Source organism: Bubalus kerabau, chromosome 2, assembly GCF_029407905.1.
Source record: "Bubalus kerabau isolate K-KA32 ecotype Philippines breed swamp buffalo chromosome 2, PCC_UOA_SB_1v2, whole genome shotgun sequence".
NCBI lineage: Eukaryota > Metazoa > Chordata > Mammalia > Artiodactyla > Bovidae > Bubalus > Bubalus kerabau.
Window position 1 is genome coordinate 89,008,874 of NC_073625.1, and position 18,486 is coordinate 89,027,359.

The 18,486-nt window shown below is 37.7% G+C and overlaps 1 protein-coding gene across 1 annotated transcript; it reads left to right on the forward strand.

The window, feature by feature from the left end:
- The first annotated feature begins 16,724 nt into the window (after positions 1-16,724).
- Positions 16,725-17,654, forward strand: LOC129644799 (olfactory receptor 5H2-like). The gene has a single exon (XM_055570251.1). It carries the CDS (start codon positions 16,725-16,727, stop codon positions 17,652-17,654), a length of 930 nt encoding a protein of 309 aa, XP_055426226.1.
- Positions 17,655-18,486: the final 832 nt, after the last annotated feature.

An 18,486-nucleotide genomic window follows, 5' to 3' on the forward strand; every position in this document is an offset into this window, starting at 1 on the left:
TCAAATTGCAAGAGGATACTCTTAGTTCAACGTGTGTCTCTATCTAACATGAAGAGCGAGGATGTCTCTCACTATCTTTCCTCTTGAATGGTTCTGTCCAGTTTTGGGGTATGTTGTAAGGTAATCTGAAAAGCTTTACTGATTGAGAAAGCTAAACAACGAGACTGAAGATTTAATTGGTATGGGCATAGAAAGAAAAAACAGAAGTAGCAGAATAGGAAGGAAATGGTCTCAACTTTCATACAATTTTGAGAAATACCAAACTAATCAGAAAAAAGAAGTAATATGTATAGATTATTAGAATGTGTTGTTAACAAGAGGCTTCAAGTGCATATTACCAAAGTACAAATAACATTAAAATGATCTATCAGAGTTCAATGAGTAGCTGGGAAAGACATGAAAATGAGCAAAAGTTTGCATGATTTATGCCACCACAATCCTTAAATGTTAGCTTTTGTCACAATCCATACTCTAAGAATAATAAGTGATTCATCTTCAGGTCTATCCCTGACCTTCCAGTCTCATCACTGATTCCATACACATTCCTACTAACACCATTGATGGCCTCACTCTAAAACTACTCACCTCTGTCATTTTCAACATTCTTGATACTTCTACTATTTGGTTATGTTCCAAACATTGTTGTCAGATTATTTGTTATGAAAAGAACTCTGATTTATATTTCTCTTCAATAATTTTTAGTGAATTGTATTGCTATCAGATTATGTATATATAGTATACCTATCTAGAAATCTCTATATGCATACGTATATTTGTTTATGTGTATTTACATATTGTGTGATTTATAAACATATCTATCCCTAACTATCTGTCTTACTCTGCATTTGTTCATGTTGCCATTATTTGGGGTCTTTCCCCCAAAAAATCTTGATTTAACTCCAAATTCTCTTCTTCCACTATTCTCCTAATGGACCCAATGCTATAACCAAAATGAATGACTGAAACTCTTCTGGACAAATCTTCCTCTCAGGTACACGTTTGTTTTCATACAGGTCTCTCCACTGGAACATTCTCCCCAAGTACGTCTATCTTCATTTGAAATTATAACAGTCCTTCCTTCAAGGTCTATCTTAAATGTTATATCTTCTACAACACATTTCCAGAACACCTCAAAGAGAAAAATAATGCTGCCTCATTTTGAAACATTGAATACTTTATTTATGCTCTTAGGCCATGGATAACATTGTGTAATTCTTATTTGGGGCCTCTAAGCTATTTTTAGGCTACAGTTTGGAAATCTCACTATTCCCTCATTCATTCCTATGTTGTGCTTAGCACAGTTGCTTACATACATGAGGTCCTAAATAAATATTTATGCAATATATGTAAACTTGAAATGATTCTGACAGCACAAATATTTCAAATGAAGCATGAATGCGTCACTTACTTTTCAGTCTTTCACTAAGCCCACAGAGATTACTAGGCCTGGGATGGCTACTCTATGTCAAGCACCTTCATGTTTTTCTTTCAAGATGATCACAAGCATCACACACCTAAAATGAATTAATCTTGTTCTTCTTAGAAAGAGGATCGGCTCTAGTGATAGAGTATGACAAAATATCAGGGAGAAGCTCTTTAGTTAGACATTTGGGTTAAAGATACAAACCATATAAATATTTACAACAAATAATATTATTACATATTTTTGGAGGTGCAGCTCACAAGATTATGATCTGCTTTCCTTTTGCTTCTTGAGGGACGTCACCAAACCCCAGAAAGCAAGTGAAAGGATAACAGTCATGATGCTTTCATTATTTTTCACTAGGGAATCTATGTATTTCCATATATCTATAATGCATTCATTTTTGTTGCTGTATAATATTCCCATTGTTCTGATTTTTTCCTGTAATTTAAAGTTTTGCTTTTTCATACACATATAGTTATGACCCAAAGACTACACTGCTAAAATAAGCAAATGATATATGTGTTTTATAATCATAAAAGTTTGTTTCCCTAATTGGCCTTTTGTTTGAATGAAAAGGTTGACAACAAGCTATGAGTATGTGAGCATGGTTTACCTGTCGAGTCCTTCTTTAGGTTGGGTGGGTATGAAGAAGGCACCAGGGGTCTCTCAGAAACTCAGGCTTCCTATGTAGCCTTCTGTTGAACATGTCTAATCTAGAGATTCTACTGCTCTGATGTGTCTTTCAAAAAAGTTCTTAACTATTTTATGCTTTCCAGAAATTCACCAAATCTCCTCACTGATGTTTTCCCATTCTCACTTCTATTAAACATTTTTTTTTATTTTTGTATATCATTTCATGTCATTTCAGTACCATGTTGGAAAAGATGTCAAGTATGAACTTGAACAAAGCTCAAGAAACTATGAAATTAAATTACATATATATTATTTAATGGTATTTAGATGCAATGAACTATCACATTGCTTATCACAATGCCAAGTTCATCCAGTTGTCTGGAACACTACTTATATTGGATTAAACTACACATTGGAGATGCTAATAATATAACATAAATACTCTTCATTATGAAGTTGCATTGATTTTCTTAACCTAGAGATTTAAAAGTCTCCACAGTTTCTTTCTCTTTATGTACATTTATAAACATTTTTTTCTCATCAATATCTGATGCTGTTGAGAAGTTTCACAATATTATCCTATAGAGTGTTCAAATAGGGCTACCCAGCCTGTCCAGTGGTTAAGACTGCACCTTGCAATGCAGAGGATACTGGCTCAATCTCTGGTCTGGGAAGATCCCACATGTGTGTTTTTCTGGAATTCCCTTCCTTTACTATGATCCAGCGCATGTTGGCAATTTGATCTCTGGTTCCTTGGCCTTTTCTAAACCCAGCTTGGACATGTGGAAGTTCTCAGTTCATGAAATGCTGAAGCCTAGCTTGAAGGATTTTGAGCATAACCTTACTAGCATGGGAGATGAGTATAATTGTCCAGTAGTCTGAACATTCTTTAGTATTGCCCTTCTTGGGAATTGGGATGAGGACTGACTTTTCTAGTCCTGTGGCTGCTTCTGGGTTTTAAATTTGCAGACATATTGAGTGCATCACCTTAATAGTATCATCTTTTAGGATTTTAAATAGCTGGAATTCTGTCACCTCCACTAGCTTTATTGGCAGCAGTGATTCCTAAGGCCCACTTGACTTCACACTCCAGAATGTCTGGCTCTGGGTGACTGACCACACCATTGTGGTTATCTGGGTCATTAAGATCTTTTCTGTGTATTTTTGCCATCTCTTCTTGATCCCTTCTGCATCTGTTAGGTCTTTATCATTTCTGTCCTTAATTGTGCCCATTTTTAGATGAAATGTTTCTTTGATATTTCCAATATTCTTGACGAGATCTCTAGTCTTTCCCATTCTGTTGTTTTCCTCTATTTCTTTGCATTGTTCATTGAAGAAGGCCTTCTTGTCTCTCCTTGCTATTCTCTGCATTTAGTTGAGAGTAGCTTTCCCTTTATCCCTTGCTTTTGGCTTCTCTTCTTTCCTCAGCTATTTGTAAAGCTTCCTCAGACAACTACTTTGGCTTCTGGCATTTTTCTTTGGGATGGCTTTGCTCACTGACTCCTGTACAATATTATGAACCCCTGTCCATAGTTCTTCAGGCACCCTGTTTACTAGACCTAATCTCTTGAATCTATTCGTCACCTCCACTGTGTATTCAGAAGGGATTTGATTTAAGTCATAGCTGACTAGCCTAGTGGTTTCCCCCACTTTCTATAGTTTAAGCCTGAAGTTTTCTACAAAGAGCTGATGATCTGACCCACAGTCAGCTCCAGGTCTTGTTTTTTCTGACTGAATACAGTGTCTCCATCTTTGGCTACAAAGAATGTAATCAATTTCATTTCAGTATTGACCATTTGATGATGTCTATATTTAAAGTCATCTCTTGTGTTGTTGAAAAAGGGTGTTTATTATGATCAATGGGTTCTCTTGGCAGAATTCTGTTAGCCTTTGCAGTGCTTCATTTTGTGCCCCAAGGCCAAATCTATCTGCTACTCCAGGTATTTCTTTACTTCCTACTTTTACATTCCAATCCCCTATGAATAGGACATACATTTTTTTCGGTATTAGTTCTAGGAAGTCTTGTAGATCTTCAAGTGTACCCACTGTCAACTTGGCACCCATAAACACTTTTTAAAAATTATAATTAAATTTAAAATAAGGATAACAGTAAGGGTATAATTTTACCAATAATGATGCAATTGTGTTGTGTACAATCAAAAATGCATCAAAAAGGGGCTTCCCTGGCAGTCCAGTGGTTAAGAATCTGCCTGCCCAATGCAAGGGACATGGGTTCAATCCCTGTGCAGGAAGATTCCACATGCCATGGGATAATTAAGCCTGTGACCCACAACTACTGAAGCCAGTGCACTCTGGTGCCTGAGCTGCGCAAAAAGAGAAGTCGCCACGATAAAAAGCTCATGCACCTCAAGGAAGAGTAGTCCCTGTTGGCCGCAACTAGAGAAAGCCTGCACAGAAGACCTGCAGCAACGAAGACCCAGTGTAGCCACAAATAAGTAAATAAAATAAGTAAATAAATTATTTTAAAAGGCACTAAGAGGGAAAATATTTGCTCTTTAATATCTGGTAACTGAAATACAATGATGTTAAATTGACAATGATTAATCATAAGATATTTACTCAATACATCTTATGATAAGGGAATAATAGTGTAGGTAAAAGTAAGACATTTGTTGTACGCAAGCACGAACACATACACCATAATGTACTCTTATCAAAGTAAGGAAGAAATACTCAAGGCATTTTGTAGCTAATCTCATGGTATTTATAACTACCTTCTTCCACTTCCAAATCCATTTTCCCTTTACTTTCATAAAGTACTATAGTTAGTCACTATTCTTTATCTGGTGGGGTGACCCAAATCATCATTCTCAAAGAGTCTAGAAAATTCGAGTTCTACCCAATTAAAAAAAAAATTATTGGGGGCTTCCCTGGTGGCTCAGCTGTAAAGAAGTCACCTGTCAATGCAGAAAATGAGGGCTCAATCCCTGGGTTGGGAAGATCCCTCAGAAAAGGAAATGGCAACCTACTCCAGTATTCTTACCTGGGAAATCCCATGGACAGAGGAACCTGGTGGGCTACAGTCCATGGGGTTGCAAAAGAGTGGGACATGACTTAGCAACACAACAATGACAATAGCTGATTTACAATGTTATATTAGTGTCTGCAGTGCAGCAAACACTTAGTGACTTAGTTATACACATATCCACTCTTTTTAAGATTCTTTTCCAATGTAGGTCATTACAGAGTATTAAATAGAGTTCTCTGTGCTATATAGTAGGTCCTTATTAGTTATCTGTTTCATATATGTTAGTGTGCATGTGACATTCCCAATCTTCCAATTTATCCCTTTCCTTTTACCCCCTAGTAACTATAAGTTTGTTTTCTAAATCTGTAACTCTATTTCTGTTTTATAGATAAATTAATTTGTAGGCTTTTTCAAGATTCTACATCTAAGTGATATCATAATTATCTTTCTCTGTCTAATTTACTTTATTCAGGATGACAATCTCTAGATTCATTCATGTTGCTTCATTTGTTGAAGTTTGCCATTGAATTAAGTTTCAGAGACTAGTACTTCTAAGAGATGCTCTGAGGGATTTTCTTTTTCAAGACACAATTTTCTTTATTCCGTTATGGAGCAGTAGTCCAATTTCCCTTGGTAGTCAGAATCAGTCACTTCTGGTGACTTAGCCTTCCTTGCCTGATGATTCAGAGGAATGAGGAGCCCAAAGTGGCCCAGTAGCACTCTTAAGATCCTACTCAATGGAATCACTGCTGTGTGTGCTGGTGGAAGTATTCTTCCCTCTGGCTATAAGGACTCTCAACCTCTGAGCATAATATCTTGGAAAATGAAGTTAACTTGTCTAATGGATCTCTAGGTGTAATACTGAGTGGTGCCATTTCTATTTCTACTTCTTGATTTTTTACCTATGAATCCTGGCTATCTGAGAAACAGTATTGATTTTAAAAGCACACAGCCCTCTGAAGAACCTTGATCACCTATGGTACTGTCCATCCAGGAAGTACTGTAACTGAGTTATAAAAGGCCGTTCTGACATTCTCTCAATCTAACAGCTTCAGAATGAAGGGGAACTGGGTAAAACAAGTGAACTCAATAGTAATGGGGCCATCACCACTTTTCATTTGCTGTTGAAGTAAGCTGAGCAGTAGATAAGTAATCTTGTAAGTCCACAGATAGTTGTTTTGGCAGAAACACAGTCTGCAGGGAAGGAAAATCAGTATCTAGAGTTAGTATTTATTCTAGTAAGGACAAAACACTGATCTTTCCACAATGGAAAATTGTCCAGTGTAATCAATCTGTCACCAGGAAGCTAGCTGATCACCTCAATAAACAGTACACTATCAAGGACTCATTGTTGGTCTCTGCTGGCAGACTGGGCACTAAGATGTGGCCATGGCCAGGCTGGCCATGGTGAGTAGAAGCCCATGTTGCTGATCCCACAGGTAAACTTTATTCCTGCCACCATGGTCCCCTTTGAGTCCATTTGGTGATGACCAGGGTGGCTGAAGAAAAATGTTGACTGGTATCCATGACTGGGTCATCCTGTCTACTTCATTATGAAAGTCCTCCACTGCTGAAGTCATCCTTCAGTGAGCATTCACATTGGACACAAATATCTTTATGATTTTTCCTATTTAGAGGGAAATATCCACATACTTCTTCCTCAGCTATCCTTGCCATCAATTTTCCAATATTATTGCTTCAAAGTCCCTTACCATCTGGCCAAACTATTGGTTAAAGCCCAAGAATCACTATATAATCACATACCTGGCCATTTATCTTTACAGGCAAATAAGCTATCAGGTATCCAAGTTCTGTCCATTGGGAAGATATTCCATCACACTGTCTGCCAGGGAAGTCACAGAGCGGGAGTAGTGTTAGAATAGTCCACTTTAGGATGGTGTCTGCATATGATGCAGAACCATTGGTAAACCAGATCCAGGTCTTCTATTTCTCTGTTAATTATACGCAACCCCTACCCCTGCTATTAGGCCACAAGTGCAGGCTGGGATAGAGAATCCAGTGCAGCAGGCATGGGAAACATGGGCATTTGGGTTGCTTCTTCATAGACATTACTGGTACCTTCAAGGCTTGCTCAGGCTAGAACTTGTACATTTAATAATGGTGTGACAGTGTACTCGCCATTTAATGGCCTGGCGATCATACAACACCCAATTCAGGAAAGGCAGCTCAGATGCCATGTAAAACTGATGACCCGTTGATAAGCATTCAGTCTGAGCCACCAGGGAAGCCCCTAATAAGGCACAGGGCAGGCTAATAGCTGTTCTTCACATGCTGCTATTCAGTGGCTCCATTACATCCAACTCTGCAACCCCATGGACTGCAGCATGCCAGGTTTGCCTGTCCTTCACTGTCTCCAGGAGTTTGTTCAAACTCATGTCCATTGAGTTAATGATGCCATCCAACCATCTCACCCTGTCACCCTACTTTTCTCATGCCCTCAATCTTTCCCAGCATCAGGGTCTTTTTTAATGTGTCAGCACTTCACATCAGGTGCCCAAAGTATTGGAGCGTCAACTTCAGCATCAGTCCTTCCAATGAATATTCAAGGTTGATTTCTTTTAGGGTTAACTGGTTTGATCAACTTGCTGGCCAAGATAATCTTAAGAGCCTTCTCCAGCATTAAATTTTGAAAGCATTTAATCAATTCTTTGGCGCTCAGCCTTCTTTATGGTCCAACTCTCAAATCTGTACATGACTACTGGAAAAACCATAGCTTTGACTATACAACAGTTCTATGAAGACCTACAAGATCTTCTAGAACTAACACACAAAAAAGCTGTCCTTTTCATCATAGGGGACTGGATTGCAAAAGTAGGAAGTCAAGAGATATCTGGAGTTACAGGCAAATTTGGCCTTTGAGTACAAAATGAAACAGGGGAAAGGTTAACAGAGTTTTGCCAAGAGAATGCATTGGTCACAGCAAACACCTTCTTCCAGCAACACAAGAGATAACTCTACACATGACATCACCAGATGGTTAATACCAAAATCATATTGATTATATTCTTTGCAGCCAAAGATGGAGAAGCTCTATACAGTCAGTGAAAACAAGACTGGCATCTGCCTGTGGCTCAGATCATGAACTCCTTATTGCAAAATTCAGATTTAAATTGAAGAAAGTAGGTAAAACCACTAGACCATTCAGGTATGACCTAAATCAATCTTATGATTATACAGTAGAAGTTACAAATAGATCCAAAGGATTAGATCTGATAGAGTGCCTGAAGAACTATGAACAGAGGTTTGTGACATTGTACAGGAGGCAGTGATCAAGACCATCCTCAAGAAAACAAAATACAAAAAGGCAAAATGATTGTCTGAGGAGGCCTTGCAAATAGCTGAGAAAAGAAGAGAAGCAAAAGGCAAAGAGAAAAGGAAAGATATACCCATTTGGTTGCAGAGTTCCAAAGAACATCAAGGAGAGATAAGAAAGCCTTTTTCAGTGATCAATTCAAAGAAATAGGAAAAAAAAATAGAATGGGAAAGACTAGAGTTCTCTTCATGAAAATTAGAGATATCAAAGGAACATTTCATGCAAAGATGGGCACAATAAAGGACAAAAACAGTATGGACCTAAGAAGCAGAAGATATGAAGAAGAGGTGGCAAGAATATACAGAAGAACTATACAGAAAAGATCTTCATGACCCAGATAACCATGATGGTGTGATCACTCACCTAGAGCTAGACATCCTGAAATGCGAAGTCAAGTGGGCCTTAGGAAGCATCACCACAAATGAAAATAGTGAAGGTGATGGAATTCCAGTTTAGCTATTTCAAATCCTAAAAGATGATGCTGTTAAATAGCTGTACTCAATATGCCAGCAAATTTGGAAAACTCAGCAGAGGCCACAGGACTGGAAAAGATCAGTTTTCATTCCAATCCCAAAAAAGGCAATGCCAAAGAATGCTCAAACTACTGCACAGTTGCACTCATCTCTCACCTTAGCAAAGGAACACTCACATTCTCCAAGCAAGGTTTCAATAGCATATGAACAATGACTTCCATTTGTTCAAGCTGGATTTAGAAAAGGCAGAGGAACCAGAGATCAAATTGCCAACATCCGTTGGATCCTTGAAAAAGCAGGAGAGTTCCAGAAAAACATCCACTTCTGCATTATTGACTATGCCAAAACCTTTGTGTGGATCACAATAAACTGTGGAAAATTCTTAAAGTGATGGGGATACCACATCATCTTACCGGCCTCCTGAGAAATCTATATGCAGGTCAAGAAGCAACAGTTAGAACTAGACATGAAACAATGGACTGGTTCCAAATTTGGAAAGAGTACATCAAGGCTATATATTGTCACCATGCTTATTTAACTTATACACAGAGTACATCATGAGAAATGCTGGGCTGGATGAAACACAAGCTGGAATCAAGATTGCTAGGAGAAATATCAATAACCTCAGATATGCAGATGACACCACTGTTATGGCAGAAAGTGAAGAAGAACTAAAGAGGCTCTTGATGAAAGTGAATGAGCAGAGTGAAAATATTGGCTTAAAATTCAACGTTCACAAAGCTAAGATCATGGCATCCAGTCCCATCACTTCATGGCAAATAGATGGGGAAACAATGGAAACAGTGAGAAACTTTATATTTTGGGGGGGCTTCAAAATCACTGTAGATGGTGACTGCAGCCATGAAACTAAAAGACACTTGCTCCTTGGAAGAAAAGCTATGACAAACCTAGACAGCATATTAAAAAACAGAGAATACTTTGCCAACAAAGGTCTGCCTAATCATAGCTATGATTTTTCCAGTAGTCATATATGGATGTGAGAGTTGGACCATAAAGAAAGTTGAGCACCAAAGAATTGATGCCTTTGAATTGTAGTTTGGAGAAGACTCTTGAGAGTCCCTTGTACTTCAAGGAGATCCAACCAGTCAGTCTAAAGGAAATCATTCCTGAATATTCATTGGAAGGACCAATGATGAAGCTGAAACTCCAATACTTTGGCCACCTGATGTGAAGAACTGACTCATTGGAAAGGACTCTGATTCTGGGAAAGATTGAAGGCAGGAGGAGAAAGGGACGACAGAGTATGAGACAGTTGGATGGCACCACTGACTTGATGGACATGAGTTTGAGCAAGCTCTGGGAGTTGGTGATGGACAGGGAAGCCTGTCTTCTGCAGTCCAAGGGATCACAAAGTGTCAGACACAACTGAGTGATGGAACTGAACTGAAATTTACTATACAGACCTTTGTTGGCAATGTAATGTCACTGTCTAGGCTCATCATAGTTTTTCTTCTAAGGAGCAAGCATCTTCTAATTTCATGGCTGCAATCACCATCTGCAGTGATTTTGGAGCCCAAGAAAATGGGCTGTTACAGTTTCCATTTTTCCCCCCATCTATTTGCCATGAAGTTATGCTTCCTCCCATGGAGAGTTATTATCTGCAACAGATCTGAAGGCTTTGTTCCAAACCTAAGGTTTAGCACTTATCTTGACCTGCCAAAGGCTCCAAAGAGCATCCCTATCTTCCACTACCACTTCAGGCTCCTGTTTCTGCTGGATCGTATGGTCCAAGTGGCACCACAGCTTGGAGAGAAGGCTAGGTCTTTGGCAAATCTTTCGCCTGTTCTGAGCCATGCCCAAATTAAGCAGTTTTTCTGGTCCCTTGATAAAGTGGTTGTCTTACTGTACTCAATAAGGATAATGTTCCTTCTAAAATCCATAGTAGCCTACTAAGGGTTCTGTCTCCTTTTTGGTTGCAGGATGCGCTAGATGCAACAATGTATCTATACCTTATGACATTATAATTCCACATGGCCCACACAGCTGAATCTCAAGAATTTCACTAAATTAAGTGGACCCTGAAATTTTTTGAATTTATTTCTCATCTTCTAGTAGGCAAATGTCTATCAGTAAGTCTAAAGCAGTTGTTATTTCTTGCTCCCTAGGTCCAGTCAGCATAATGGACCAGTAGGATATCTTGTAGAAGGAAAAGAAATAAAAATCCCTAGAGAAAAATTTATAAATCATGTATGTGATAAAGCCTTGTATACTGGATGCAAAAAAATTCTAGAAACCTAATAATAAGAAAACATATAGCTCCATTAAAAAGGACAAAAAGTTTAAACAGACAGGTCACTAAACTAAATGTATATATGTCAAATAAGAACACAAAAACACACTCCATACCATTGTTCTTGGGGATATGAAACTGAAGACAACAATAAGATACCATGACCCAACTATTAAAATAACTAAAAAAAATAAATTGAAAAGACTATTCCTATTGGAAGTAGCGATACAGACTTTTGTACTAATAATTAGGCAACAAAAAGTTTAAAGGTAATTACAGGAAATTGAAGAGAGCAGTGTGCTTAAGTCAGGTGTGGCTTAGGTTGAAGTTACCAATGCAATTATACTGCTCACTTTATCCTCTTACACTGCTGAGTTCTCACAATGACCTCTCCTTTATCTATAATTTTTTCACCTGTTTTTCAGGTTTCACTGGCACAATTCTAAGAAATACTATAATCGATTAATGAATCTACCAAAATATATGCTTCTTTTTTCCCCTAGCTGCCAGTCATGTCCCAAGTCAAGGTTAAACATTTTTCTGCTCTTCAGATATCAAAGTACAATATTACTATTTTCATATTATGCTCTTTTGACATAATGTTATTTTTGTAAATGAATTCTGTATGCCAAGTACTCTGTTAATAATTAGAGGCAAATCTGAACATGTGACCACCCTGTTCAAAATCCCTCAATAGTTTTCCTTTGAGATACAGATAAAAGTCCCCAGCCTAGTCTCCCATGCTGTGATTCAACCCATGCTGGCCTGCCATGTCCATTCTGGCTCCTCTTTGCTTCCCTCGTTTGCATGTCAGTTCCATCTGCCTTTTTTTCCCATCCCCCCCACTCCCACCCCCAACTTCACTAATGATCTTGTTCTCTGATAAGCTAGGCCTGCCAATGATGGAAAACCCTGAGGATGCTAAACGTCTAGAGGCATCACCTTGGTAGAAATGAAGACCCTCAGGACCCAGCCCTGACCTATTGAAACAGAATATGCATTTTCAGAAAATCACCAGGAGGTTCACAGGGATTAAAGTTGGAGAAGCACTGATCTAGGCCACCTCCCACTGTGATCCTTTGTTTTGTTGTATCTTTGCTCCTTCCCCTGACCTTTGTCTAGTAAAATTTTTCTCCAAAAATTTCACTGTAGAGTGGGGAGTTCTTTGCAGATCTGGAATGTGAGCTATAGTTTCCATGAGGAGGACAACTTTCTTGTAGTTGGCTCCTAAAGGGAGTCTAGAATTTTGTCCTCATTGAATTATACTATAATTCAGGTCAGTATAATCAGCTCAGAAAAGACCACACTAATCAAAGCACTCAGAGCATCAAAATTTGTGGATGAATTGAAGTTTGCATAAACATGCCAGAAGTGTCATCTGTTGTGGAAGGTAGCGACATAAAATACAATTTCAGTTGTTAAAACTAGAATTGTCTACAATGACTTGATGTTTATGATTTTAGAGTCTGTAATGCCCTGTGGAACAACCTGGACTTTCCCTACAGGTTCAAATCTATAATGCCCAGAGGAACAACTTAGTTTTGTCCTAAAGGGAATTGATGCATGGTATTAAAAAATTTTAGTGCTTCATTCCTTCCTCTTCTGTTTAAAAAGAACACTTTCATATAATTGGTTGACTCTTCTGTTCAAAGCTAATTTACATAAACAAAATTTTCCTGACCTTGGGAAATGAATGTACAAGGAATTGGAATTGTGGCCTGTGTCATTATCATTCCAGTGATATTGCATTATTTTCTACTTAAAAAGCCTACCTCTTTGAAAGGATCGCCATAATTTCTTACAAGATATGGGTAAAAGAGAAATAACTTCTGTAAGGCATATTATTCTTAGGTAAAACAGGCAGAATACTGTAAAATCTATAATTTTAGATTGACTTACTAGATGCCAAAAAGGCAGGTGAAAAAAATTAACAATATGAAATATCTATATATCATATTTTTGTGACTAAATCTAGATAAGCAAAATAACTGTACAACTGAATTGTCCCTCAATGATAATTCATTATCTTTGTAACATAACTATAAAGACTTCATAAGTTTTGGTGGACTAAAATCTTAAAGAATTTAAACTGGCTTTAAATATAGGTCACATGTTTCCTAAAAGAAATTTTTCTGGGTATTCTGATTAAAAGTTTCATTCTTCTTAATTAATCACAGTTGCTGACTGAACTTTTAAGGTAAGTCACTTACATAGTAATTTCTCTATTCTCTCACCTACTTCTGAGAATACTTTTATTCAGTATTTTAATATATATTGTAAGAAATATGCATAAAATGTTCCCCTATTGCTCCTTCCAAGTTTATACTTAATAAAGACCCACACACATATTGAATTTGAGCATTTTCAATTATCCTTTAATTTGGAATTGCAAGGAAGGGAGCCTATTCCAAATTAAATATGTTTGACAACTAGAACTACTGGCATTGGTTATTTATATTACTTGAATTAGGCTCCAGTCTTTGGCTCAATTTTATTTTACTAGAAAAACTGGAGGGGAAGAAAATGCTCTCAAATAAACACAGCAGGATTTCTAGAGAAAATCAGCTCTAATCACTCTAATAAAACATATAAATCAATTTTTAATTAATTATGGAAAGAACTTTCCAGCAATGCTAATATATTTAAAACCAGTCAAAGTTTCTAAGGTAAACTTTAAAATTAAATTCTCTGTGTCACACACAAATTCCCTAGGAAGATAATCTTTGAATTTTGAAAAAAAAGAATACAGAAGGATTCCCAGTGTTGACATTTAATGAAAACCAGGATTAAGACAAATATTTACCTGCAAATTTTCCCCATATTTCCTTCTTGGTGTTTATCTGATACTACCTGTCTTCATTGTCTTGTCTTTCCTACAGTTTTCTATCCGTGTCTCTGTTATGCTTTTTATATTTCTTGACTTGTTTTTTAAATAACTCACCCAATTGCTCCTTTCTACTTCTACCCTCATTCTCATGTTGGTGCCTTCCTCTCTTCAGAAAGTGTGAAAGAAAGTGAAAGTGTTAGTCCCTCAGTCATGTCTGACTCTTTGCAATCCCATGGACTGTAGACTGCCAGGCTCCTCTGTCCATGGAATTTTCCAGGCAAGAATACTGGAGTGGGTTGCCATTCCCTTCTCCAAGGGATCTTCCCAACCCAGGGATTGAACCCGGGTTTACTGCACTTCAGGCAGATTCTTTACCATCTGAGCCACCAGGGAAGGTCGAGAAAACGTGTCTAAACACTTTAGAAAATACGTATTTAAATACTCTACAGGAGAAAAAAAAACTTTTGTCTATAGGAAGTAGAAAAATTATAATTGTTATCCATTTTTTTCTTGGTGTACTCAAAAACATTCTCCTCATGTTATGTGCGATGCTTCCCATTCATTTCTCACTATTCTCTGGCCTCAACTCTATCATAAATTGGGAACTCCTCTCACTAAAGACACTAAAAATCTCTCACTTCCCAGATTCAATGATTGTTCACCTCTTGTTCTAAGGGGGCATTCATTTTGCCAATCAGTGTTGCACTTCATTATGTCCTTGTGTCTTTTTTCTCTTAATGTTTACAACACTCAACTCTCCAGTTCTTCCTTCTGCTTCTCTGATTACTCTGTTCAGTGTATCTTTTTGGTCTCTCCCTTATCTCTCTTTGGCTAAAGCTAGGGCACTTGTTTGTAACAGAAAACTAGTTAGCTGAATGGAAATTGACTATTACATAGAAATTCCAGGGAGATTGGAGGAATCTGCTGATAAATGGGCAGGAATAGAAGAAAACAATACAGTGAGACAGCAGCCCAAATCAAATCTCCACACTTGCTCAATAGGAGCTCCTATCGCAGCTGCTGAATTGTAGAAGCCACAGCTCACACTGACAATGCAGCTGGTGCAGATGCAAGAAGCATTTCCTAGGGTCTTGATATGGCTGCCTTGGCTGACTTTGCAACCCAAATTCATTTTTTCCTGTCCCTTTGCTCCATGCTTGATGTTACAAATCCAGTGTTAGTACGTTTGACTATTCAAACCTAGATCAAGTCCCCTTACTCTAGTTGCAAGGGGATGGATAAGTATTTCTGGTTCCTTTGACTTCTAGAGTAAGTGGTAGCCTTTGCCTGATACCAAGACTCATGTAGTAGAAAAGAGGATCATTTTCAGCTATCTAAAATGATATGTATCTATTTCAAAACTTCTTTAATAAAATTTGCTGATTTCTTTTTCTATATCCTCCTCTTTTTTCCTTATGCACACCTTCTAATGGTTAGGTCATTCATAAGTATGCCTTCAGTTATCCAAATACTCCAAAGTCATTGTTTATATTAAGTGCTAACAAACATACTAGTAAGCTATCCCACCTGGATATTCAGAAGATGCTTTCTCCACTAAGTGGCCCAAACATCTAAATTCTCAAATGCAATTTGTGATGACCATCTATCCAACTCTGTCTCCTTTCTCCTTCACTGACCACCTCCTTCACATCTAAGTTACTGAGTCTTAGTGACTCTACATTCTGATTTATTTCTATCTTTTTTTCCCTCCTCATCACGGGTGACCCCATGGACTGTAGCCCGCCAGGCTCCTCTGTGGGATTTCCCAAACAAGAATATTGGAATGGGTTTGCTAGTAGTAAATTACACCAGAGAGATCAGAGCTTCACATGAATTTGAATCAACTGGAGGGAATTTTTGAAATGCAGATTGTTGAGCTTCATTCTTGCCCTCTTGAACATACATTTACAATAATACTGTATAATCTGTATTTAGTACAAATTTTCACCAATTTTGATGTGTATTCTGATTTGAGAACAATTTAATAAGAGTATCAGCTCCCTAATTAGTATACCTGACACTAGTTTCCCTCCCCTACAGAGTTTTTCTACACTACCAAATATTTATTTTAAAAAATATAATGTGGCTCCTTGTATTAAAAATTCCCAGTGCATGCCTTCTGTCTGACAAAGTTCAAGATCTTTTACATGACATCCAAATTATTTTGTAATATTTCTAATTTCTTTTCCCTGGAATCTCATCTATATCCTAGACAGAATGTCCCTCACACATTCAGTTATCTCCATAAATCTAGCTAATGTTTACGGTCTTTTTCTTCTTTCTACATCCTTTCATTCTCCCACATTTTTAATGCAATAATTTCATTTTCCACTACACCAATTTCCAAAATTAGTTTCCATTGCTATTTGTTGTTGTTGTTTAGTTGCTATGTCGTGTCCAACACTTTGTGACCCCATGGACTGTAGCCCGCCAGGTTCCTCTGTGGGATTACCCAAGTAAGAATACTGGAGTGGGCATGCTAGTACTCAATACATTTAAGGCACTCTGATAAGTGTATGACTTTGTTTCAATTACTTTTTCGCAATACTCTTTTTATAAAGCTTACATGTACTTGGGCTTCCCTGGGGGCTCGATAATAAAGAATCCACCGGCAATGTGGGAGACCTAGGTTTGATCCCTGAGTTGGGAAGGTGCCCTGGACATGGGCATGGCAACCCACTCCAGTATTCTTACCTGGAGAATCCCCATGAAAAAGCCTGGGGGGATACAGTCCTTGGGGTCATTTACATCTACTTATATCTTACATTTACTGCATTTCATTTCAGGGAGCATGGATCCTAAAAATGCAACACTGCTGTCAATGTTTGTTCTCACTGGACTTCCGCATCAATTGGAGTGGCAAATCCCCCTGTTCTTGTTGTTCTTGGTGATATACCTCATCACCACTGTGGGAAACCTTGGACTAATTTATCTTATCTACAATGACCCTCACCTTCACATCCCCATGTACTTCTTCCTTGGGAGTTTAGCCTTTGTGGATTCTTGGATATCAGCCACAGTGACCCCCAAGATGCTAGTCAATTTTTTTGCCAGGAGTAAAATGATATCTCTCTCTGAATGCATGTTACAATTTCTTTCCTTTGCTTTTGGTGGAACCACGGAATGCTTTTTGCTTGCAACAATGGCATATGATCGCTATGTGGCCATATGCAAACCATTACTGTATCCAGTGATTATGACCAACAAACTATGCATCCAGCTGTTAGTCTCATCATTTGTAGCAGGGCTTATTCATCCCATGATTCATGTAGGTGCTTTGTTCAGGTTAACCTTCTGTAAGTCTAACATAATACATCACTTTTACTGTGACATCATGCCATTGTTTAGGATTTCTTGTATTGACCCTTCAATTAATGTCCTAATGGTATTTATTTCCTCTGGGTCAATACAGGTGTGTAGCATTATGACTGTTCTTATCTCTTATACACTTGTTCTACATACGGTTTTGAAAAATAAGTCTGTACAAGGCATAAGAAAGGCCTTCTCCACCTGTGGAGCCCACCTCCTATCTGTCTCTTTATACTATGGGACTCTTCTCTTCATGTATATGCGCCCTGGATCCACACAGGCAGATGATCAAGATATGATGGATTCTCTATTTTACACTGTCATAATTCCCTTGTTAAATCCAATCATCTACAGCCTGAGAAATAAGAAAGTCATAGATTCACTGACAAAAGTATTAAAGAGAAATATTTAGATCTCATACTATTATCAGTTGTTTTTTTTTTTTTTTTACTGAAATAGTCACAAAATTGTGCAGATTATATGTGGTTCAGATTGGGTTAGGGTTCAAGGTTTTTTACAGTTATAATTAGTGTTTTGACTTAAGTTGTCAGTACTAACATACTCCTTAAGATGTTCATGTATAGTGTTCAAAAACATAAGGAAGTTTCAACAATTTTCATGTTGCATTAGAATAACTGAAGCAGGAAACAGATTAAAATATTTTACATACTTGTGTATTCTATAATGTAGATTTATAAAATGATTAGGCACTGAAATAATAATGTTCCTCTAATAGGATTTGACTCTGTTGTCTTTGATAGTAATATAGCTGCACAGCCTGGAGACTCAACTGCATATAAATCCACACTGTATGCAATGTGTTTGAATGAAATGATGTAAATCACAAGAATTCTGCTGCAGACCAAAAGGTCTTTCAGTCCACTTTATTTGGGACATGGTGAATTCCCCAATCACCATGGGTATTCAACAGTCATATACCAGAGAGAAATAAAAAGAAATGGGAAAAGCAATGAAGAAAAAAATGAGAAGCAAGTTAAGACAGTGAAGGGAGAGTCAAATGTTAAGAGGATGCTCTTAGCCCAGTCATTGTCCATGAGCAACAAAAAGAGGGAATTGGCTCTCACTGTCTATGATGTCACTTCCCAGTTGTCCCTGTATTTTGTAGGATAATCTGAAAACCTTCACTAATTAGAAAGCTAGATGAGACTGCAGAATTTAATTGGGATGGGCTTAAAGAAGAAAAGTGGCAGAATAGGAAGGAAATGGTCAATCTTGCTAGATTT

Coding starts and splice junctions, on each gene's coding strand:
- LOC129644799 (XM_055570251.1), top strand. CDS start 16,725: ATGGATCCTAAAAATGCAACACTGCTGTCAATGTTTGTTCTCACTGGA.